Source organism: Triturus cristatus, chromosome 8 (assembly GCF_964204655.1).
Source record: "Triturus cristatus chromosome 8, aTriCri1.1, whole genome shotgun sequence".
NCBI classification, from domain to species: Eukaryota; Metazoa; Chordata; class Amphibia; order Caudata; family Salamandridae; genus Triturus; species Triturus cristatus.
Genome location: NC_140591.1, coordinates 1,241,043,961 through 1,241,062,233, shown reverse-complemented (window position 1 = coordinate 1,241,062,233; position 18,273 = coordinate 1,241,043,961). Strand labels below are relative to the sequence as shown.

The 18,273-nt window shown below is 47.9% G+C and overlaps 1 protein-coding gene across 1 annotated transcript in view; it reads right to left on the bottom strand.

Moving 5' to 3' along the window:
- Positions 1-1,776: 1,776 nt before the first annotated feature.
- The window catches only part of ATP6AP2 (ATPase H+ transporting accessory protein 2), an 83,412-nt gene continuing 66,915 nt past the window's right edge, over positions 1,777-18,273 (bottom strand). The window contains exon 9 of the mRNA XM_085622930.1: positions 1,777-4,282. Within this exon, the coding sequence (XP_085479056.1) occupies positions 4,088-4,282 (195 nt within the window). The 3' untranslated portion in view covers positions 1,777-4,087. The remainder of the gene's footprint in view (positions 4,283-18,273) is intronic.

Below are 18,273 nucleotides of genomic sequence, written 5' to 3'. Positions count from 1 at the left end.
CGACACCGGAACTGTCTATGTATGCCGAGGCCCTTTTGGAAGTAAAAGGGCTACGGGGTTCGTCGGGGATTCCTTGGTTATCAGCAATAAAAGCTTCCCTGATTGATATGGGGCTGGGGTCCTTATGGGTTGATCCTGTTACTGCTGTTTTCCCCTCAAATAAGCTTTTTAAATAAATCTATTGGTGTAAGATTAAGGAAAAGAGATTAGCAGCTGCTCTGGGTGGCCCCATGACAGTATTATTCCTTGTCATCAAGGATGTCCCCACTTATGATGAATATTGGGACATCATAACAAAGCCATCTGATCGCAAATTGTATCATCAGTTTAGAGTTGGCTCCCTCCCTCTTCGGGGGGTAACGAGTTCATGGAATCTATGTGGCAGTGATAAATGTCCCTTTTGTGTGGAGGAGGTAGAAACTGCTGATCACTTCCTTTTTTGTTGTCCAATGTACACTCAACCTAGATGTGTATGGCTAAAGCCTGTATGCCGTTCACTGGGAACAAGATCAGCACAGGTTGCCAGTCGAATCCTAAAATCTGACACCACTAAGTATATTGTCATAGGGGTATCTAAATTTGTTAGTTGGGCTTGGTCAATTCGGACCCGGATTTTGAGTCTATAATTGAGTAGTACACATAATGTTGCAGGTGGTTTTGCATATTGTTCAATATTATTGTTCATTATATTATGAAATTTGTTCTTTTTTTTTTTTCTTTAGCGGCTATTGATTGCTTCAGTCGTGAGTCTTTGTATTGTATTTAATAACTTTATTTTGTTTTTAGTATGTATTTATTTATGGATTTTATGGACTATACTAGGACAATTTATTATAGATTGTGTTTTATATGTATAGCATGTCTTTTATGATGTAAATCGAAATAAAGACCTTTTGACTGACTGACTGACTGGCTGGCAGGCAGAACTTGCCAAATGCATGTGGAGGGGCTGATGTAGCCACCGTGGATATCTTGCAAATCAGTACATGCCTGCAGAAGTCTATAACATTACTATACATTTTTGTACTGGTCGAAATGTCCATGGATCTTCCAAGCAAGGGGTACCCCTTATAAGTGGCAATCCATTTAGCAATTGTAATTTTTATTGAATGGCGTTTCCGATGTCAAACCTTTAAACGAGTGTGGTAAGCAGATTTCTTTCTTATGGCCTCTTCTTCCTCTCTGCAGCAATTTAAAAGTCCTGATGGTAGAGGTATGAAAAAGGGAACCTGCCTAGAGAAAGTACAGTGCTGACTTTGGCAACAAAATTTAACACAACACAATATATTTTCTGCAACCGTAGCCTTCCTGTCCCAACTCTTCTACATCCACACACTTATTGCTACTGAATAACCATTTGTAAACATATTGTAGTGAATTTTATTCATCTTACAAAACAGTTGTCTAGTGGAGGCACATAAGCGAATCAATTATCCTAGTGAGATTCGGCATTCTACACAGCTAGAAGCAAAGTCAAAACATACAGCTATATAGTTAAACCCCGTCCGATGAGTAAAGCTTTTCAGTCTAATCTAGCGATATTAAATGAAGAAAATCATTCCTACCGAATAACCATTCTTCGTTGGCACCCCATGACATCACCTCTGTGGACTGGGAGAAGTCCTCTTGTGCGCTCCATTACTGACGGCGCCTACTAAATTCCGTCATCAGCTAGACATTCACAAGCCTCATTATCGTTCAACATTTGTGAAGAAAGAAAATAAAACACATGCTAATTTACCTTGAATACATAATGGCATGAGGCTGACACAGAAGGAAGTTGTACTTTCCATCACTTTATTGTTATATTTTAGTTTTCACTCTTTGTACAATCAATGGTTCAACTCTAACAGACTAAAACAGAAGAGATCTTTAAATAACTTGTATAATAAGCTATCAAACACAAGGAGAGGGCAGATCTGGAGTCAAGTGACCTAACATACACTGTTCCTTAGTACATTTCAAGCACCTGGCCGAATGCGGTTTACGTCATAATGGCTGACTGCACCTTTTACAATTTCTGTATGAACCCAGATTATATTTTTGTCCTTATCTTCCTCTAATAAGTCAATACCTACAGCTTCCTGGTTGCCTAAAATCGTACTTGAATTTTCACCCATTACGATGATGGTGAAATGTCGAGATATATGCACTGTGTGGGTTCAATTGCACGTGGTGGAAGTTCAAAATTAGCATGTGAAGAAGACCCTACAAATTGGATGAGAACTGGACTAAGGACGCCCAGCCAAGACATAACGGGTCATAGATTTTTCAGTTTTTTTCTTTGAAAAGATCACAACTCGAGGACAGACATTTGTCTGAGAACACAACACAGGCTTGTTTTTGTTCCCATATAAGCAGTGAGTTTGTGCAACAGCATTACTAAAATGTCAGATGGAGTAAGCAAAATCAGGCAACCCAAACTGACTAACATTACAAATTCACCTTCCATAGAAACAATAATAATGAAACGCAAGGTCCCATTGCTAAGTAGCTGATATACAAATAGTTCCAATCAGATGCTCATTAACGGTGCTTTAAATTGTGTTTCTTATATAAAAGGAGCATATTAAGAAAAAACTGCACCAAAACAAATACATTTCAAGCCAAGAATTCACATTCTAATGTTTCAGCCTACTATACTTTCAGTTGCTGTGTGCTGGCCACATTTGATAACAGCTTGCTTTAAATGAAGACAATTTATAATTTCATTGTGCAGAATTAACACCATATCCCTCAAAAAACAGCTATGGAACAAGTATGCCAGGCCTGGTGACAAGTAGAGAAAAATAATATAATCCAATCTTCCCTAAAAACCTCCACTGCAAGCAATCTGTTTAAGGTACCCACATATATTTGAGACGAGAGCAACTTGTGGTGGTACAATCTATACAGATAACGTCAACATTATTTCTCCAGTGTACATTTTCTTTTTAAACTCCAAGTAACGATAAAGGGTTACATTTATAATAACGTAAACATTTACAATACATTTTTACACTGTAGCATACAACTAATATTTTAATCAAGTTGCACAGAACGTAGTATTTGAAGATTGTATTCTACTTTAAAACACTTTCATTGCATTTGTCACATACATTCACTTACAGCGGGAAAGCACAATTCCTGAACAGACATTTCACAATCAATTTCCTAATATTAAATATCAGGCGGAGAAGAAGGGCGTCATACATATTCTGAGGGATTTACAAAAAGGAAGAAAGAATTTGTGGCAAGATGCTCAAGGAAAACATCCACATATGAAATTGTTAAAATTGTGAATTACGCATTATATGTAATGTCACAATTGTTTTAGGTTTACACATTGTTCATGAATGTTGTGTTTATAACACATCTTAAAAGCATCATGCCTTTTGAATTTGTTGAGATGTCATGTTGGAATGGCAATGTTGTGCCTTGTGAGGTCTTACGCTGGTTTATGTTTCGAATGGTGACATCTTATTTGCAAGGATGCTAGCAACTGCTAACAGGAAAAAGGCTGTGCATAGTGCCTAAGTAATTTAAATCTACCAGAAGGGCTAATTTCTTTTTCATTCAAGTTACCAAAGTTGTGTGACAGCCTTTCAAGAAAACTGCATGGGTTTCCAAAGGTTAGACTGTCATTGAGGATGTTGAAACATACTTACACCAGTGGCAAATACACTTTCATACCTTAGAAATCACTGGATGGTTTATGGATATGGAATGTATCAACAAAATCAATGCGGCAACACACATCCCTTTATATTTCATGAGACAGACAACAGATTTAATATTTCGCTTCACTGAGCATATAGTCAATAGAATTACATTGTCGTTTGCATCTCACTTCATGTACCTGATCCAGGTATATATAGTAATAATCTTTTAAATTACACATTGTGATGGTTAAAGGGGGTTATTCAAGTTTTGATCGACATCAGCAAAACTAGCTGCTGTGGGATTTTGTCACCATGTATTGAGAGCTTTAGTGATCTGCTAAATTGTGTACTGCCTGTGCAGCTAATCAAACTTTGAATCTGGCCTTCAGAGCAGCAGAAACTTCTGGCACTGCCTTTGTAAAGAATACCATTATCTAAAAAGTTGCTCAATCCATTCTGATCTTCTGATTTGTCATCCTGTAAATGATGCTGTCGTATCCAGGATCCATGTTCCAGAGGTTGTAAGAGATGACAATAACCGCTATTGCGAGGCCAATCATCAGCCACAGGACTATGTTGAACACCACCGCATACTCAAAGTTGTAATCGTAAGCCAGGTTAAATGGACTTCCAGGGTTACTCTACATATGATGGGGTGGAAAGAAAACACAACAAATCAATAATGTGCTGTTTTGTTGAAACTCATTTGTATGAAATGTTCAAAAATCCTAATAGTTAATTTTATAAAACATCAAACAAAGAAATTATAAATGATTTGTGACTGGTGTGGTTAAAATGATTTGTGACTGGTGTGGTTAAAAGGTAGTGCAGCCATAAGCATATGATACAAACCAGCATGTGAATACACCATATAAACAAAAGCAAAAGTAGAATTAAGTAGCCACGAGTCATTATGTAATAGAACGAACTTGAGACTGCTCCTAGAAGGAAATGATCACTTATCATGTAAGCATCTATAGTAATGTGTAATGCTGTAGGTTCATATGCTCTGCATACTCCCGCCATTTAGTATTGGACTCCGAAATTAAAACTTGTTTCTCTTCATAGACGTTTTGAGTCACCGGATGTCTGCGGCGACTCCTTTGCCCACAATGCGCATGGGCACCGACTCCACACTAAATTGTATTCCTTCAGCAGGTGAGAGGTAAAAGTGCAGAGTAAGAATACTGTGATGCGCTGTGTGCAGTGTTAAAGTTTCCAGGGGTGCATGTGAATCTTCAGTAATACATGCTACTAACAGATGCTTACAGAAAAATTAACATTTAACATTTGTAGAATATGTGGCTGTATATACAAATGCTCTGCATAGCAAAGCAGTTCCCTCCCAAGCTGTGGCTAACAGGCGGATGATAGAGAGGTTTGGAACAGTGTTAACACTATTTGACCAATCATAATCTGTTGATTACAATGAGAACAAAGTAGTGCTTTGTGGAGGTGTGTGGTGTAGACCAGACAGCTGCCTGCAGAGGTCTGCTAATGGGATGTGAAAAAATATGTTGTGGTTGCCTGCCTCTATGCATGCGGTATGCCCTAGAAAGTACAGTGAGAATACGTTTGGATTTGGCTTAGCAAATTTGGATACACTTGATAATGCATCTAGTAATACCTGTGGTGGAAAGGGGTACATTTTGTGGGGTTTAACAAAAGCTACAAAGAGATGGGTAGCTTTGCGGAAGGACTGAAGTCCTGTTAATATAATACAGGAACACCCGCTTGACGTTGAAGGCGAGCAATTCCTTTTCTACAACTGGATCTGGTTGTGGAAAGAGTACAAGGAGCTCAATAGACTGGTTAGTGTGGAAGGTGAGACTAACTTGGGAACAAACTTTGGATTAGTTCTAAGGACGACCGTAACCTTGGGCACCTTTATTAACTGTTCTTGAAAGGCGAGTGCTTGTAACTGGCTGATGGGCCTAAGCAAGGTGATGGCTACTAGAAAAATAAAAAAAACTTTCCAGGATACAAAGTGCAGGTTGCAAGAGTTCAAAAGATGAACCCATACGCCCTATTATTACTAGGTTTAATGTTCCACACAGGATCTGGGTGTGGACTTGGAGCTATTACCTTTTTAAGTCTCTTCCTTGCTACCTTATTGACGGGGATTTTGAAGAGGGATGAGTTTTCCCTCTTCTGCATATATGACGCGACATCTGTCAGGTGTAGACTTATGGAGGTATGAGAAAGACCCGCTTTCTGTGGATATTCAAGGTAACAGATGTCTTGAACCCTGACTTTGAAGGGATCCAGATGCTTTGAGAGGAAGTAGTGGACACATTTGGCCACTTGGCTGCATAGCACATGCATGTAGTAGACCCATATGCCTCATGCAGTATGGCCATACACTCATCAGGGAGATTTACGTAGCCAAAGTATAGTGCCAGATAGCTAGGTTGAGCTTCTTGGAATCTGGGTGCCTGATTTGGCCCTGTTGTTGCCTGAGAAATTCCATCCTGATCAATAGCTTCTTGTGGGAACTGATTTCCAGGAGGATTAAGTACCAGGGTTGTATGGCCCAAGTTGGGGATATAGGATAAGGGCCATGTATCAGTCTCGCCTTCCTCACCATGTAGAGAATGAGTGGGAGAGGAGGAAAAGCATAGGCAAATATCCCACACCAGTTCATCCATAATGCATTGCCCATGGGCATGAATTTTGTATTTTCTGGGGGAGGCAAAGGGGTTGATGGCACTGTTTAGGACTTGTGGGTGGAGTTCCCACACTTGGACTTGTTAATGCATCCTGTTTAGCAGGACCGCAAAGTCTTTCTCCTTTGCCATTAGGTGCTCCACTACACGGTGAATTTTAATGCGCATTTATAAAAGTCAGATCTCCCGTGCTAACGCAGACATCTGAGGGAAGGGAGTACCCCCGTTTCTCTATGAAATAGAAGGCCATCATGTTGTCCATGTTTAGGATTACTCTTTGCCCTAGATAAATCTGAAAAAGACTGAAGTTATATGGATGGCCAGCAGTTCTAGGTAGTTGATGCGTTGACCCTGATGCTGAGGGATCCAAGTGCCTTGCTAGGTATGCTGTCATGCATGATGTGCTCATCACCCCACAAATTATGCATCCATAGTGATAGTCACCTGCAGAAGTGGGCCCAAAAAAGGCCCCCTGGGCACACTGTTGCTGTTCCACTGTTGCAGAAAGTTTTGAGTGCTGGTCTTTATCAACGCTAGATCTTTTCTAATGACCCTCCACTTGTGACCACTGCCTCACAAGGCATTGTAGGAGAGGGTGCACAATAATCAGTTGTGAGGCACAGTTGCAGGAAGCAGTCATACATTAGAGCTTCATTACAATTCTCACAGTAAGTGGTCTGAAGAGGAGACAACAGCTGCTCCAATGCCATCTACTTCTGCTGGATGGGATATTTTTACCTGTGACAGTGTTTAACACCGAGCCCAAAAGTGTTGATTCTGTTGGGGGTTGAAGGTGGGATTTTTTGCGATTATGGTGAACCCTAGGCTGTGGAGCAGGGTCACAGGTGTTTGACTGTGTGCCAGGCATTGTTGTCTGTTGCTGCTCTCAATTATCCAGCAGTCCAGGTACGGGAAGGCGTGAATGCAGTGTCCGAAAGGCATGCCACCACCACTACTGCCAGGCACTTCGCCAACACCCTGGGAGTCATTATGACTTCAAAGAGTAGGACTTTGTGGCAAGTGGTCAAAACTAATAATTCAAACTGAAGGTACTGGTGATGGGCTGGGTCGATGTGGATATGACAGTCAGAGTCCTTTAAGTTTAACACCAACATTAACTACCCTCGATGGAGCAGCAGGATGGTGTCCTGCAGGGTTGTCATATGAAAGTGCTGAGGCACAATGTAGTGGTTTCATATCCTCAGGTCTAGAACAGGCCAGAGGGAAAAGTCTTACTTTGGGATAAACAAGTAGTCCCCTTTTTAGGTCTCGGCTAGCGAAGGCTGCGCTTGCGCAGTCTCGCTCACGAGATTTAATGACTTGGAGAAGAGGGGCTTGAACCCGCCCCTCTTCTCTCCTCTTCTCCATTGGCTGGCCTCTTAAATGCTGGCCAGCCATTGGAGAAGAGGCTTGTCTCGCAAAACAAGCCCCGTCCTTTTCGGATTCGGGGGCGTGTTTTTTCGTTACTTTTCGCTGGGCGTGTTTTTCTCTCCTCCAGCCAATGGCAAGAGGAGAGAAAAGAAAAACACGCCCCCGAATCCGAAAACGCCACTGCGTTTCTCAGAGGCATTTCTGCTTGACCTCGGAGAAAGGCACTGGTGTGCTTGTTTTTAGGGGGAAACGTGTCCCTGGGGTGAAAAAAGTGACGTGAGGAGGCTCCCTGGGAAAGAGTAACTTGATAGTGTCTCTGGCATGCACACGGCGGCAGCAATGCTCCGAGCGTCCATGGAGGGGAGACAGACCGGTCTGGCGGCTTCCCCCTGTGTGCCGCTGGAGCCTGTGTAGAGTTCTATATTTATTTTCCTTGGCTCGCCTGCCCCCCACGGCTGGTGCTCCCCTGTGTGCCCGGGCAGCAGACGCTGAACAGGTGGTGGCTGGCGGAGAAAGTCGGGCGGTAGCACCTTTGGAGCCGGAGCATGGTGCAGGCCTGGCCCCGCCGCTCTTTCCTGGACATGGAGCCAGAGTTGTAGCCTCCGGAGGCCGGCAGGAGTCGCGGCTGCACGTGGGAGGGATCGGGCCGCGCTGCTGCAACACTTTTCACGGATCTCAATTGTTTTCCTTCCCTGGCTCCGGCTGGGGGCTCGGGCTGGCCGCGCATGCCGGTGCCTGGGGTGAGAGCTCTGCTGAGCCGCGGCTGGAGGCAGCGCTGAGCCGGCCCTGCGCTGCTCCGGGTGGTGGTGCCCTACGGGGACGGCAACCTACATGTCTCCAGCCTCATCCAGCAGGCGGTGACCCACTACAGGAAGGCCGTCGCCAAGGTGAGTCCGGGGGAGCTGGGGGACCACAACATGGCGCTGCCCGGGGAGCAGGGCCGGCAGAGAGCATCAGGGAGGGCAGCGAAACCTCGGGATACGTTCTGTGCCGCTGTCCTGGGGTATGCGAGGAGAGGCAGGGGCGCCTGGAAGTCCCTATGGTGCGTGTAACTGAGGTGCAACTCCGGGCTGAGTTGGCAGCAGGATGGGAAAGTTTAGTAGTCTGGGCGGCCTAGCGGTTTTCCAAAGGGAGCCCCTGGAAACAATTTTAAGCTGTTCCACCCTTTCCCAGTGCACCCCCACCGGTTCACGCAGTGTTTTCAGAGAATGGGCCAGTGCGCCACACTGCCAGTTAATAGGTGATGGGAGTTGTACTGGTGTGCCTCACGCGGGGGCGATGGGCAGACCTCTGTAAAATCAAGGAGGATAGGCGAGACACAAAAAAAGTCCACATTGTATCTTACATTATTTATATCTGCTCATTTTGTGCTTCGGTACTCCTTCCAGCGTCTCTTCCTCGCTGGGCGACGGTTGTGTTCCATTTCCCTGGGCGGTGAGTACAACGAGCGCCCCCCACACACGAAAGTCCAAGACAAATCTGTTATACCTACGGCTTGCTTTCACTGGTGTAACATAAACTGTTACAGACATCAACGATAGTTAAACTGTTTCCGCCTCACAAAGTTGATAAGATGATCAGATGGCTCCATGTGACCGGCGCACTTGTGTTCAATTCCTGGACTTTGCACTCTGGGAGTTGTAGTATTGGTTAATTTGATTTGCATTAATTGGACCAACAATTCTGCTAATATTGATATGTAATAGTAAAATTCATACGTGGAAAAATGGTGACCGGAGCCATCTTATTATGCTACTTGTGGACAGTTGAGAGACTAGAGAGCAGCATCCCCCCTGACCCTTCTAGTAGGTCCCTACCATGGTCTGCAGAGGAGGAGTTGTTTGGCTAATTTGTTCTACACACTAGAATGATTTATGGTATAGAAACAGCCTCATCTCCCAAACCACTGGCGTTCGACATTGATTCTTATTTATTTGAGTTTCATATAGCGCCTACATGAGCAGCAGTTGCGTTACAGACTGGGCACATGCATTTTGTTAGGCACGGGAGGGGGTGGGGGGTATTAAGTGATTTGCCCAGAATCACAGGAGACTTGAGACCCAGTTCCCCAGCTCCTACGTCAACCACTCTATCCATTAGGACACATGAAAGCTACACATTATAAAACGTAAAATATGGAGAAATACCATAAACAAATAATGTTGGTCAGAGAAGAGATCAGGGGGCGGCGAGATATGAAGAGGCGGCGAGATATGAAGAGGCGGCGAGATATGAAGAGGCGGCGAGATATGAAGAGGCGGCGAGATATGAAGAGGCGGCAAGATATGAAGAGGCGGCAAGATATGAAGAGGCGGCAAGATATGAAGAGGCGGCAAGATATGAAGAGGCGGCAAGATATGAAGAGGCGGCAAGATATGAAGAGGCGGCAAGATATGAAGAGGCGGCAAGATATGAAGAGGCGGCAAGATATGAAGAGGCGGCTTTGGAATGCATTTCTCGCGCAACCTCTACGAGTCGGTTCCTTCCCCCACGGCTGCCTTCCCCGGGGATGGCATGAGATTGCGGCATCATTCGGCTGTCTCGAGCGGTTAGTGGGGGCGCCGTGGCATGACCAGCCCTTGAACAGTACGGCCTGCTCTGCAGCGCTTGGCACAACATGCGGGACTGGGACGTCCTCCTACGTCAAGGGCAACTTAGTTTAAAAAACAAAAAGTCAGCCTCAAACTGCAGCACGCCGCTGCTTTGCATGAGGTTCTCTTCTGAATGCTGCCCTCACTTCACCACCAAGACGAACCTACAAGGAGAGCAGTGACGGAGACATAGCCCCCACCCCCGGAATAGCTTTGAGGAGAAACACAGCCCTGTGTGCCTGCTAGTTTCAGCACGCTAAGCTGTTCGAAAACAGTCTACGGGTTCTCACAATCAGTGGAAATGCGAATCAGATCAGGGACCATAAGAGGGAGGTTTGTTTTCGGTGTTTGCCTGGAACTCGCTTAAAGGTCATTTCATTGTGGATGTGCATGTGGTAGGACTTGATCCCATTCCGTCTTTAAATGTCCTTCCACACCTTTCAACCCACCTTGTTCCCCAAATCCCAGTGCACTTCCTTCCTCCTACAACTCTCCTCCAAACCTCACCACCATCTCTTTCTTCCCTCTTCACACCAACTTACCCACAACACATTATTTCACCAAACTAGGTTGGTTGCCCACAGTTCTCCTCCATGCTTCACCACAATGTCTTCCCCACACTTCACTGAGCCTCACCACACCTCTCCTTCATGCACCAACATATTGTCCCTCTGCCTCTTTTATGCCGTACCACATACTCCACCACCATCGCTCACCACACTGTCCTCTTCACTCTTCGTTACACCTTTTCTCAATCCCACTTGCCTCATCTTTCTTCTATTCTTGTACTTCTCTCGCCTTTCCTCAGTCCTCCTTTATTGTCTCACCTTTCCTTAGTCCTCCTGTTTATCTCAGCTTTCTTCTATTTTGACTTCTCTCAACTTGCCTCAGTGCTCCCGCTTGTCTCGCCTTTCTTCTGTTCTTCTACTTCTCTCATCTTTCCTCAGTCCTGCTGGTCTCACCCTATCATCCCCAGGTGTTAATGAATGCTTATTGAATGGATTCATGGTCACTTAACACAAACCTACCTGAGCGGAGCCAAGCTCTGCACTTTAGTGAATGTTGTCAGATGATGCAAAATCAAATACATTAAGTGGAGATTTACTTCTTTTGAATTATACAGGTGCATCACAGGCTACACATTTACAATCGTAGGCACAGGGAGATTAGTCAAAGTGCTCTGTTCATGCGTCCATGTTAATAAACTGCTTTCGCGCATGATTGGCACTAATCGGCATGACGGGTCATAGGGCGATCACGCGGGAGTGGGGAAGGTGGCAGCTGTCTCCACCCTCAGCCCGTGTCTTGCATGTTCCTAACTGCACCAGCTGAATTCTGAGACAGCCAACAAATGGGTGTGCACGTCCGAGGCCCGCTACTTAACGTAACCTTCAGTGGCATGGGTGAACCTGCTTTCCGGGGTCGACATACGTCAGCTTCCTGGCTCTCCAGTGCGCCGTGGGAATTGTAGTTTTGTTTCCGTTCGCCTAGTTTTCTTAAGCTATTGACATTGTAAATAACAGTGCCATTTCTTTAAATGTTTTAAAGACAAAAACATAAACAAAAATAATGTCATGAGCAATGCCAATAGCTGTAACTTTAGCAATGCCAAGACCATTGCATTGTAAATGCTTGTTCTCATTGGTTTGGTGGTGTTGGAAACCGGGCAACCGGGTTAGCAGTCACCAGGTTCCCAGCACAATGGTAGCTTGGCTCGAGCGGTTGGGGGTCAGGCACCGTGTTAAGCGTACGTCACACCCTTACAATAACCATGCGTTCATCCGTTCCAAAAACGACACTACACCGTAAAAATTATGGGAGACAAGTTGAAAATATATATGTGTTTATCTTATTTTCTCTTAGTTGTAGGTTTCATAACATAAATACAATAGGATTTTCCTTTAAAAGAGCAGGTCAAATAAATAATGCTACATTGGAATTTCAATAAATAGGTTCAGGTCATCATTAAGCAAAGAATAAATAGGTGTGCAATAAATACAGACGGCAAATAAATACAGTCAGACAATAAATACAGTGCAAGAATAAATTAGTGGAAGACAATAAATAAAGCACCCTCAATAAATAAGGAAAAGCAATCAATGACAGTTACAGATCAGATCACTTTCATGAGGTAACTTGGTCTTACTTTGCCCATACACAGCTTGTGGTCATTTGGATGGCATGGGGGTGTCCCACCTAGATTGGTCAAGCCTGGGGCCTAAACTGAGGCAGAATGAGGATAACCTAATGATCTGGCCCTCCAAACTACACAGCCCCTCACAGATGTCACTGCACCAGTCTTAGAACCAGCCTGGGAGTGCCAGGGGTGAACTAACACCCCTCTAGCCCCTAGAATGGTCTTTTAGGACTCCACGGGGCCTCAGACGCCCCCTCTACCACTTACTGCCCTTTTCACGATGATCGGCTCCGCTCGGCACCGTGTCGACGCCGTGAGGCGGCTCCGGATCGATGTCGCTGGGCGGCCTCGTCTCGATGTCGCTGGGCGGTCTCGACTCGATGTCGCTGGACGGCCTCGTCTCGATGTCGCTGGACGGCCTCGTCTCGATGTCGCAGGGACTCGGACTCCCCACTTCCTGGTGTTTCCGGAGTGCGATCTCCACTCCCGACCTCCGGCGCGCTTCACCTCAGTTTTCGGCGACTCCGGTGGGCGGACTTCACTCTCCCGTCGACGCCTCACCTCGACCTCAGGTGAATCTCGACTCGACCTCCGGCGCCTCTCCACGACCTCAGTCGGCGCCCTCACCTCGACCTCGGGTGAATCTCCACTCGACCTCCGGCGCCTCTCTACGACCTCCGTCGGCGCCCTCACCTCGACCTCGGGTTAATCTCCACTCGACCTCCGGCGCCTCTCTGCGACCTCTGTCGGCGCCCTCACTCGACCTCTGGCGGCTCCGGGTACGACGTCTGCTTTCTGTCAGCGCCGCTTCTCTACCTCAGGCCCCAGGTCTCCAGGCTTCTCGACGTCAGGACTCCAGGAGGACACCACTGAACAGGTCAGGAACTTGCTGTTCTTCCTCTTTAAGGCCTGCTCCAAATATTCAGGTCCTTAAGATGGTTCTTCTGGTCTTGGTCCCACACAGGGCTTTAGGCTGGGCTTGGTCAGTAGAGACTAGCATCAAGGGTGGGTTTCTGGACCCCACTCCAAGCACTGGTTTCCACCTCTGCTGCCTCACTCCGACCTCCTTCTATCTCTGTCCTCTCTCTTCTCCAGTCAGATGCCAACTGCCACTCTGAGATGGCCTCCCAACATTCTAAACTGCCTCCCACTGTCACAGGGTTCTAGAATGTTCCAGGAGGTTCTGGTGATGTCACAGGTGACAATGGGTGGCCACCATTTTGTGTCTCAGGCCCTCAGACAGAAGTTCCAGGGGTAGGGAAAATGGCTCCCTGACCCTGCATCAACACTAAAAAGTCTGGTGGTTCCCAAAAAGGAAAAATTATAACAGGGTTTGAGGCAGAAGTGGGACAAAATAAATAATGATGAGGAGAGACCACCCAAAGGGCTGACAGGTCTAACAGGTGGCATGAGCTGTATCGCACCCTCCTGAAGGAACGCTTCAAGCTCCTCTTCAAGGAGAATAAGGTAGTCTTGTCCTCAGGACTGGAAGAGCACAGAGAGAACTGTCCTCCTTTGGGATAAGCAAGTAGATGCCTTTGGTGGCATGAGCTGTATTGTGCTCTCATGGAGGAACGTTTGAACGTCGTCTTCAAGAAGACCGAGGTGGTTTTGTCAGAGGACGTGGCGGTGGGTTGGTATGTTGCAAGTAAATCGCAAATAAAAGCCCTGCTGAACAACTGCTAAAACCCATTGATCCGAGGTGATTTACTCCCAGTGGAGGTGTAAATCCTTTACCCGCCCTTGACAAGCTTTGTGTGCTTGGGAGATGTGAGGGTGGACAAGTCAATGTTTGCAGGCGAAGCCTCCTTTGCCAGAGACACCTCTGCCCTTGCTTTGGTTCTTGCTGCCCTGGTAGCCACCCGTTGTGTATCCTTTGCCTACCATGGACTCATGAAAGGCCTACTGCTGGAGCTGGTAGGTTTTCACACGGCAGGGCGTGTGTCTTTTGCCCTTGGTTTGTTGGCTGTGAAAGGTCCTCCTTGGAATGGCAAATTGTTGTGCACCCAATGGATTTAGCTATTTTGATGTCCATTATTTTTTTTCAAACATGTTCAAGCAGCGTTGCACCTCTGGCTTGAACCTGAAATGCATGGCCATGCATAGTGGTGCATATTCCAGTAGGCCTTCAAGAAGTGTGCACCAATGCCTCTATTTCCTCTCCATACACCTCAACAGCAAACCAACCTAACAGGCAAAAGCCAGTGGGTGTCTGCTCCGGTTGCCACAAGCTTCTTGACAGCATCAAAACACTAGCTTTGCCTGTACAGCAGGGAGGGTATTACCTGTGGCTTGTGCAGAGGGATGCCTACGTGCTGTATGTACAACCAAGAATTCTGGGGCAAAAGGTGGAGGGGAGGAGCTGACCATGGATGTAGAGTGGGTCATCTTGAGAAGCTTAGAACTTCTCAACCTGTGGTGTGACTACTTTACTCTTAACAGGGTCCTGGAAATTATCTGGGGCCAAATTTAGAATGCCCTTGAGCATGGGAGGAACTGAACAGTGCTTACAGTTTGAGAAAGTTTCCACTAGGAAGACATAGTTCTCCTGCAGGGCATGCAGGTCTACCTTATGGCAGCAGGCTGCCCTCTGAGATATCATCTTGCAGTGATAGCTTTGCTGAGTATCAGGGTTGTCGATATGGTGGACATTGTAATTGTTCCATGCATCACCCCATCCCCTGTCCATGGAGGGTGGTCGAACTCCCCCAAGGGTTACGAGCAGGGGTGCACTCTGGTCGTGGTGGAGGAGTTGAGTATGCACATGGTGGTAGTGGGTGCGGAGGATGAAATGGTGATTTCCTGGGGATGGGTGGTTGGAATGGGGTCTTACAGCCTTGATCTTGTGTTTCTTAGGTAACAGACGTGTCAATCTATCGAAGGAGATTTTTTACTCCAGAGTCAGCCTCTACTTCTTTGGAATCGGGAGCAGTGTGGTTGACTTCTGTCCTGGGGGCAGTTTGGTGGTGATTCTGACAGTCCCAGTGTGAATGACAAACTGCCTTGGTCTGGCAACAAGCTCCTCCACCAGCTTTTACAGGATTGGTGCATTGGATTCCTGCAATCTCCTTATCAGTGGGGCCCTTGGCATCAACTTGGCACTTCCGTCGAGGGGGAGTCAACAAATGTCACAACCCAATGCCCTTCATTGGAAGCCTGTTCAGTTCCAAAGCCATTTTACTGTGCTGGCAGCAGTCTATTGGCAGTGATGGACCAGTGGCTGGGTATTTCTTTCTCACCTGCTATGGGCTTGATGCCAGACTTCATCAGGCACCGTGCTGTGCCTCGACATGGGAGCTTTTAGCAGAGTGGGTTTTCGTCCCCTGGCTTTGCTGTGCTTGAGTCAAACCCACACCCCTCTGAATCTTCCATGTCCCTGGCCCTGCTGGGTTCGTTGCTAAAGATGCTCAGTCTTGGTATTCTACCTAGTCAGAGGTCTCAGATGAACACTACTTTTGCATCTTTGAGCACCCCCAGCCATTCAATTCCATACATTTGTTTTCTTTGCTTTTTTTGCAATGGAGGCAGAACTTGCAGATAATTTCGCTGGTGTTGGGCGAGTGACAGAGGTACCAAGTGGCATGCTGGCCTGACCAAGGATGATTTAGGGCTGGAGGGGTGCTAGTGTGAAGCACTGCTGCCGCTTTTGTCACAGGGGGCCGATATTGCTGCACTGATGCAAAACCAGCCCCCAGTAACAAAACCACCCCCCAATCGCTCCAAAACCAGCCGCCACCATTTCAGCCCACCTGGAAACCACCTGGAGCTTTTTACAGCCCTGCCTTGTTGAGAAAATCCTAATGTTCAGAAAACATACCTTTAAATTTAATTGTCTGAATAACAAGCATTTCTGTACACCAATGTGTTATTTATGTGTGCAAGAAATAATCTTCCAAGATTGGTGGAATATTGCATTCTGAAAATCAACTTCTATGTTTGGCAATTCAGCAGGTATAATATTGTGTAAAAACAGGTAATTACCCACACACTCATACATTTTATGAATTCATATACTTCAAGAAGGTAGTTAGAGACGACCACATACTTATATTTGCTCCTGTCGAAAGGAAAGGAAGACTACCATATCTAGCAGGGATGTATAGAATTATTAGAATTCTTAAAAAGCACCTAGGAATCTACATCTATCTTAATTTCCTAGAGTACTCCAAGGATCAGAGGCACTCTGCCAAGCCAGGACTCTTGAACCTCAGCACAGAAGTCACGAGATTCTGCAAGACACCATGGGCCCCTCTCTGGGAGATGCAATAATGGCCAAAGACCAGGCTCTTCCCAAGCTAAGGAAACTAGAAAATTCAGTATGATCCCTCCCCCTGCTTGAAAAGCACAACACACTAACAACACCGAAGATTCTCTGCGTGAGGACCTTGTGGTGGGCGCTCACTCCAGCACACATATCCTTCCTCTAGGCCAGGGTTACTCATAGTATGGCCCGCGGGCCGCCAGCGGCCCAGCAAGCCTTCCCCGGCGGCCCGCGGACCTTGCAGACATCCTACATGTGTTTAAAAAAAAACAAAAAGAAATTGTGTTAGCAAACACTGCCGGTTGCAGCAGCCCGGACTCTGAGACTCTGCTCTGTGGGGGCCGGGGGATTCCAGTGATTGTCAAAGTGGAGATGCAGGGGCCTAAGAGGTGAAATACAACAAAGCTTTATTAACATGTAAATGGTCTTTTAAAGACCTGTGAAGTACTCGGGTGCGGCTGTGTGTGAATGCTGGGAAGCTGTCTCAGGGCGGCTGTGTGTGCACGCTGGGAAGTTGTCTCAGCCCGGGCTGACACACACACGGGTGAGATGAGGGAGGGAGGAGGGCGACAGAGGAGGGGGGGGGGGGAGGGAGGAGGGGAGGGAGGAGGGCGACAGAGGAGGGGGGGAGAGGGAGGAGGGCGACAGAGGAGGGGGGGGAGGGAGGAGGGCGACAGAGGAGGGGGGGAGAGGGAGGAGGGCGACAGAGGAGGGGGGGAGAGGGAGGAGGGCGACAGAGGAGGGGGGGAGAGGGAGGAGGGCGACAGAGGAGGGGGGGAGAGGGAGGAGGGCGACAGAGGAGGGGGGGGAGAGGGAGGAGGGCGACAGAGGAGGGGGGGAGAGGGAGGAGGGCGACAGAGGAGGGGGGGAGAGGGAGGAGGGCGACAGAGGAGGGGGGGAGAGGGAGGAGGGCGACAGAGGAGGGGGGGAGAGGGAGGAGGGCGACAGAGGAGGGGGGGAGAGGGAGGAGGGCGACAGAGGAGGGGGGGAGGGAGGGCGACAGAGGAGGGGGGAGGGAGGGCGACAGAGAGGGGGGGAGGGAGGGCGACAGAGAGGGGGGAGGGAGGGCGACAGAGGGGGGGAGGGAGGGCGACAGAGGGGGGGGAGGGGGGGAGGGGGGGAGGGAGGGCGACAGAGAGGGGGGGAGGGAGGGCGACAGAGAGGGGGGGAGGGAGGGCGACAGAGAGGGGGGGAGGGAGGGCGACAGAGAGGGGGGGAGGGAGGGCGACAGAGAGGGGGGGAGGGAGGGCGACAGAGGGGGGGCGACAGAGGGGGGCGACAGAGGGGAGGGAGGGCGACAGAGGGGGAGGGGAGGGAGGGCGACAGAGGGGGGGGGAGGGAGGGCGACAGAGGGGGGGGGGAGGGAGGGCGACAGAGGGGGGGGAGGGAGGGCGACAGAGGGGGGGGAGGGAGGGCGACAGAGGGGGGGGAGGGAGGGCGACAGAGGGGGGGGAGGGAGGGCGACAGAGGGGGGGGAGGGAGGGCGACAGAGGGGGGGAGGGAGGGCGACAGAGGGGGGGAGGGAGGGCGACAGAGGGGGGGAGGGAGGGCGACAGAGGGGGGGGAGGAGGGCGACAGAGGGGGGGGAGGAGGGCGACAGAGGGGG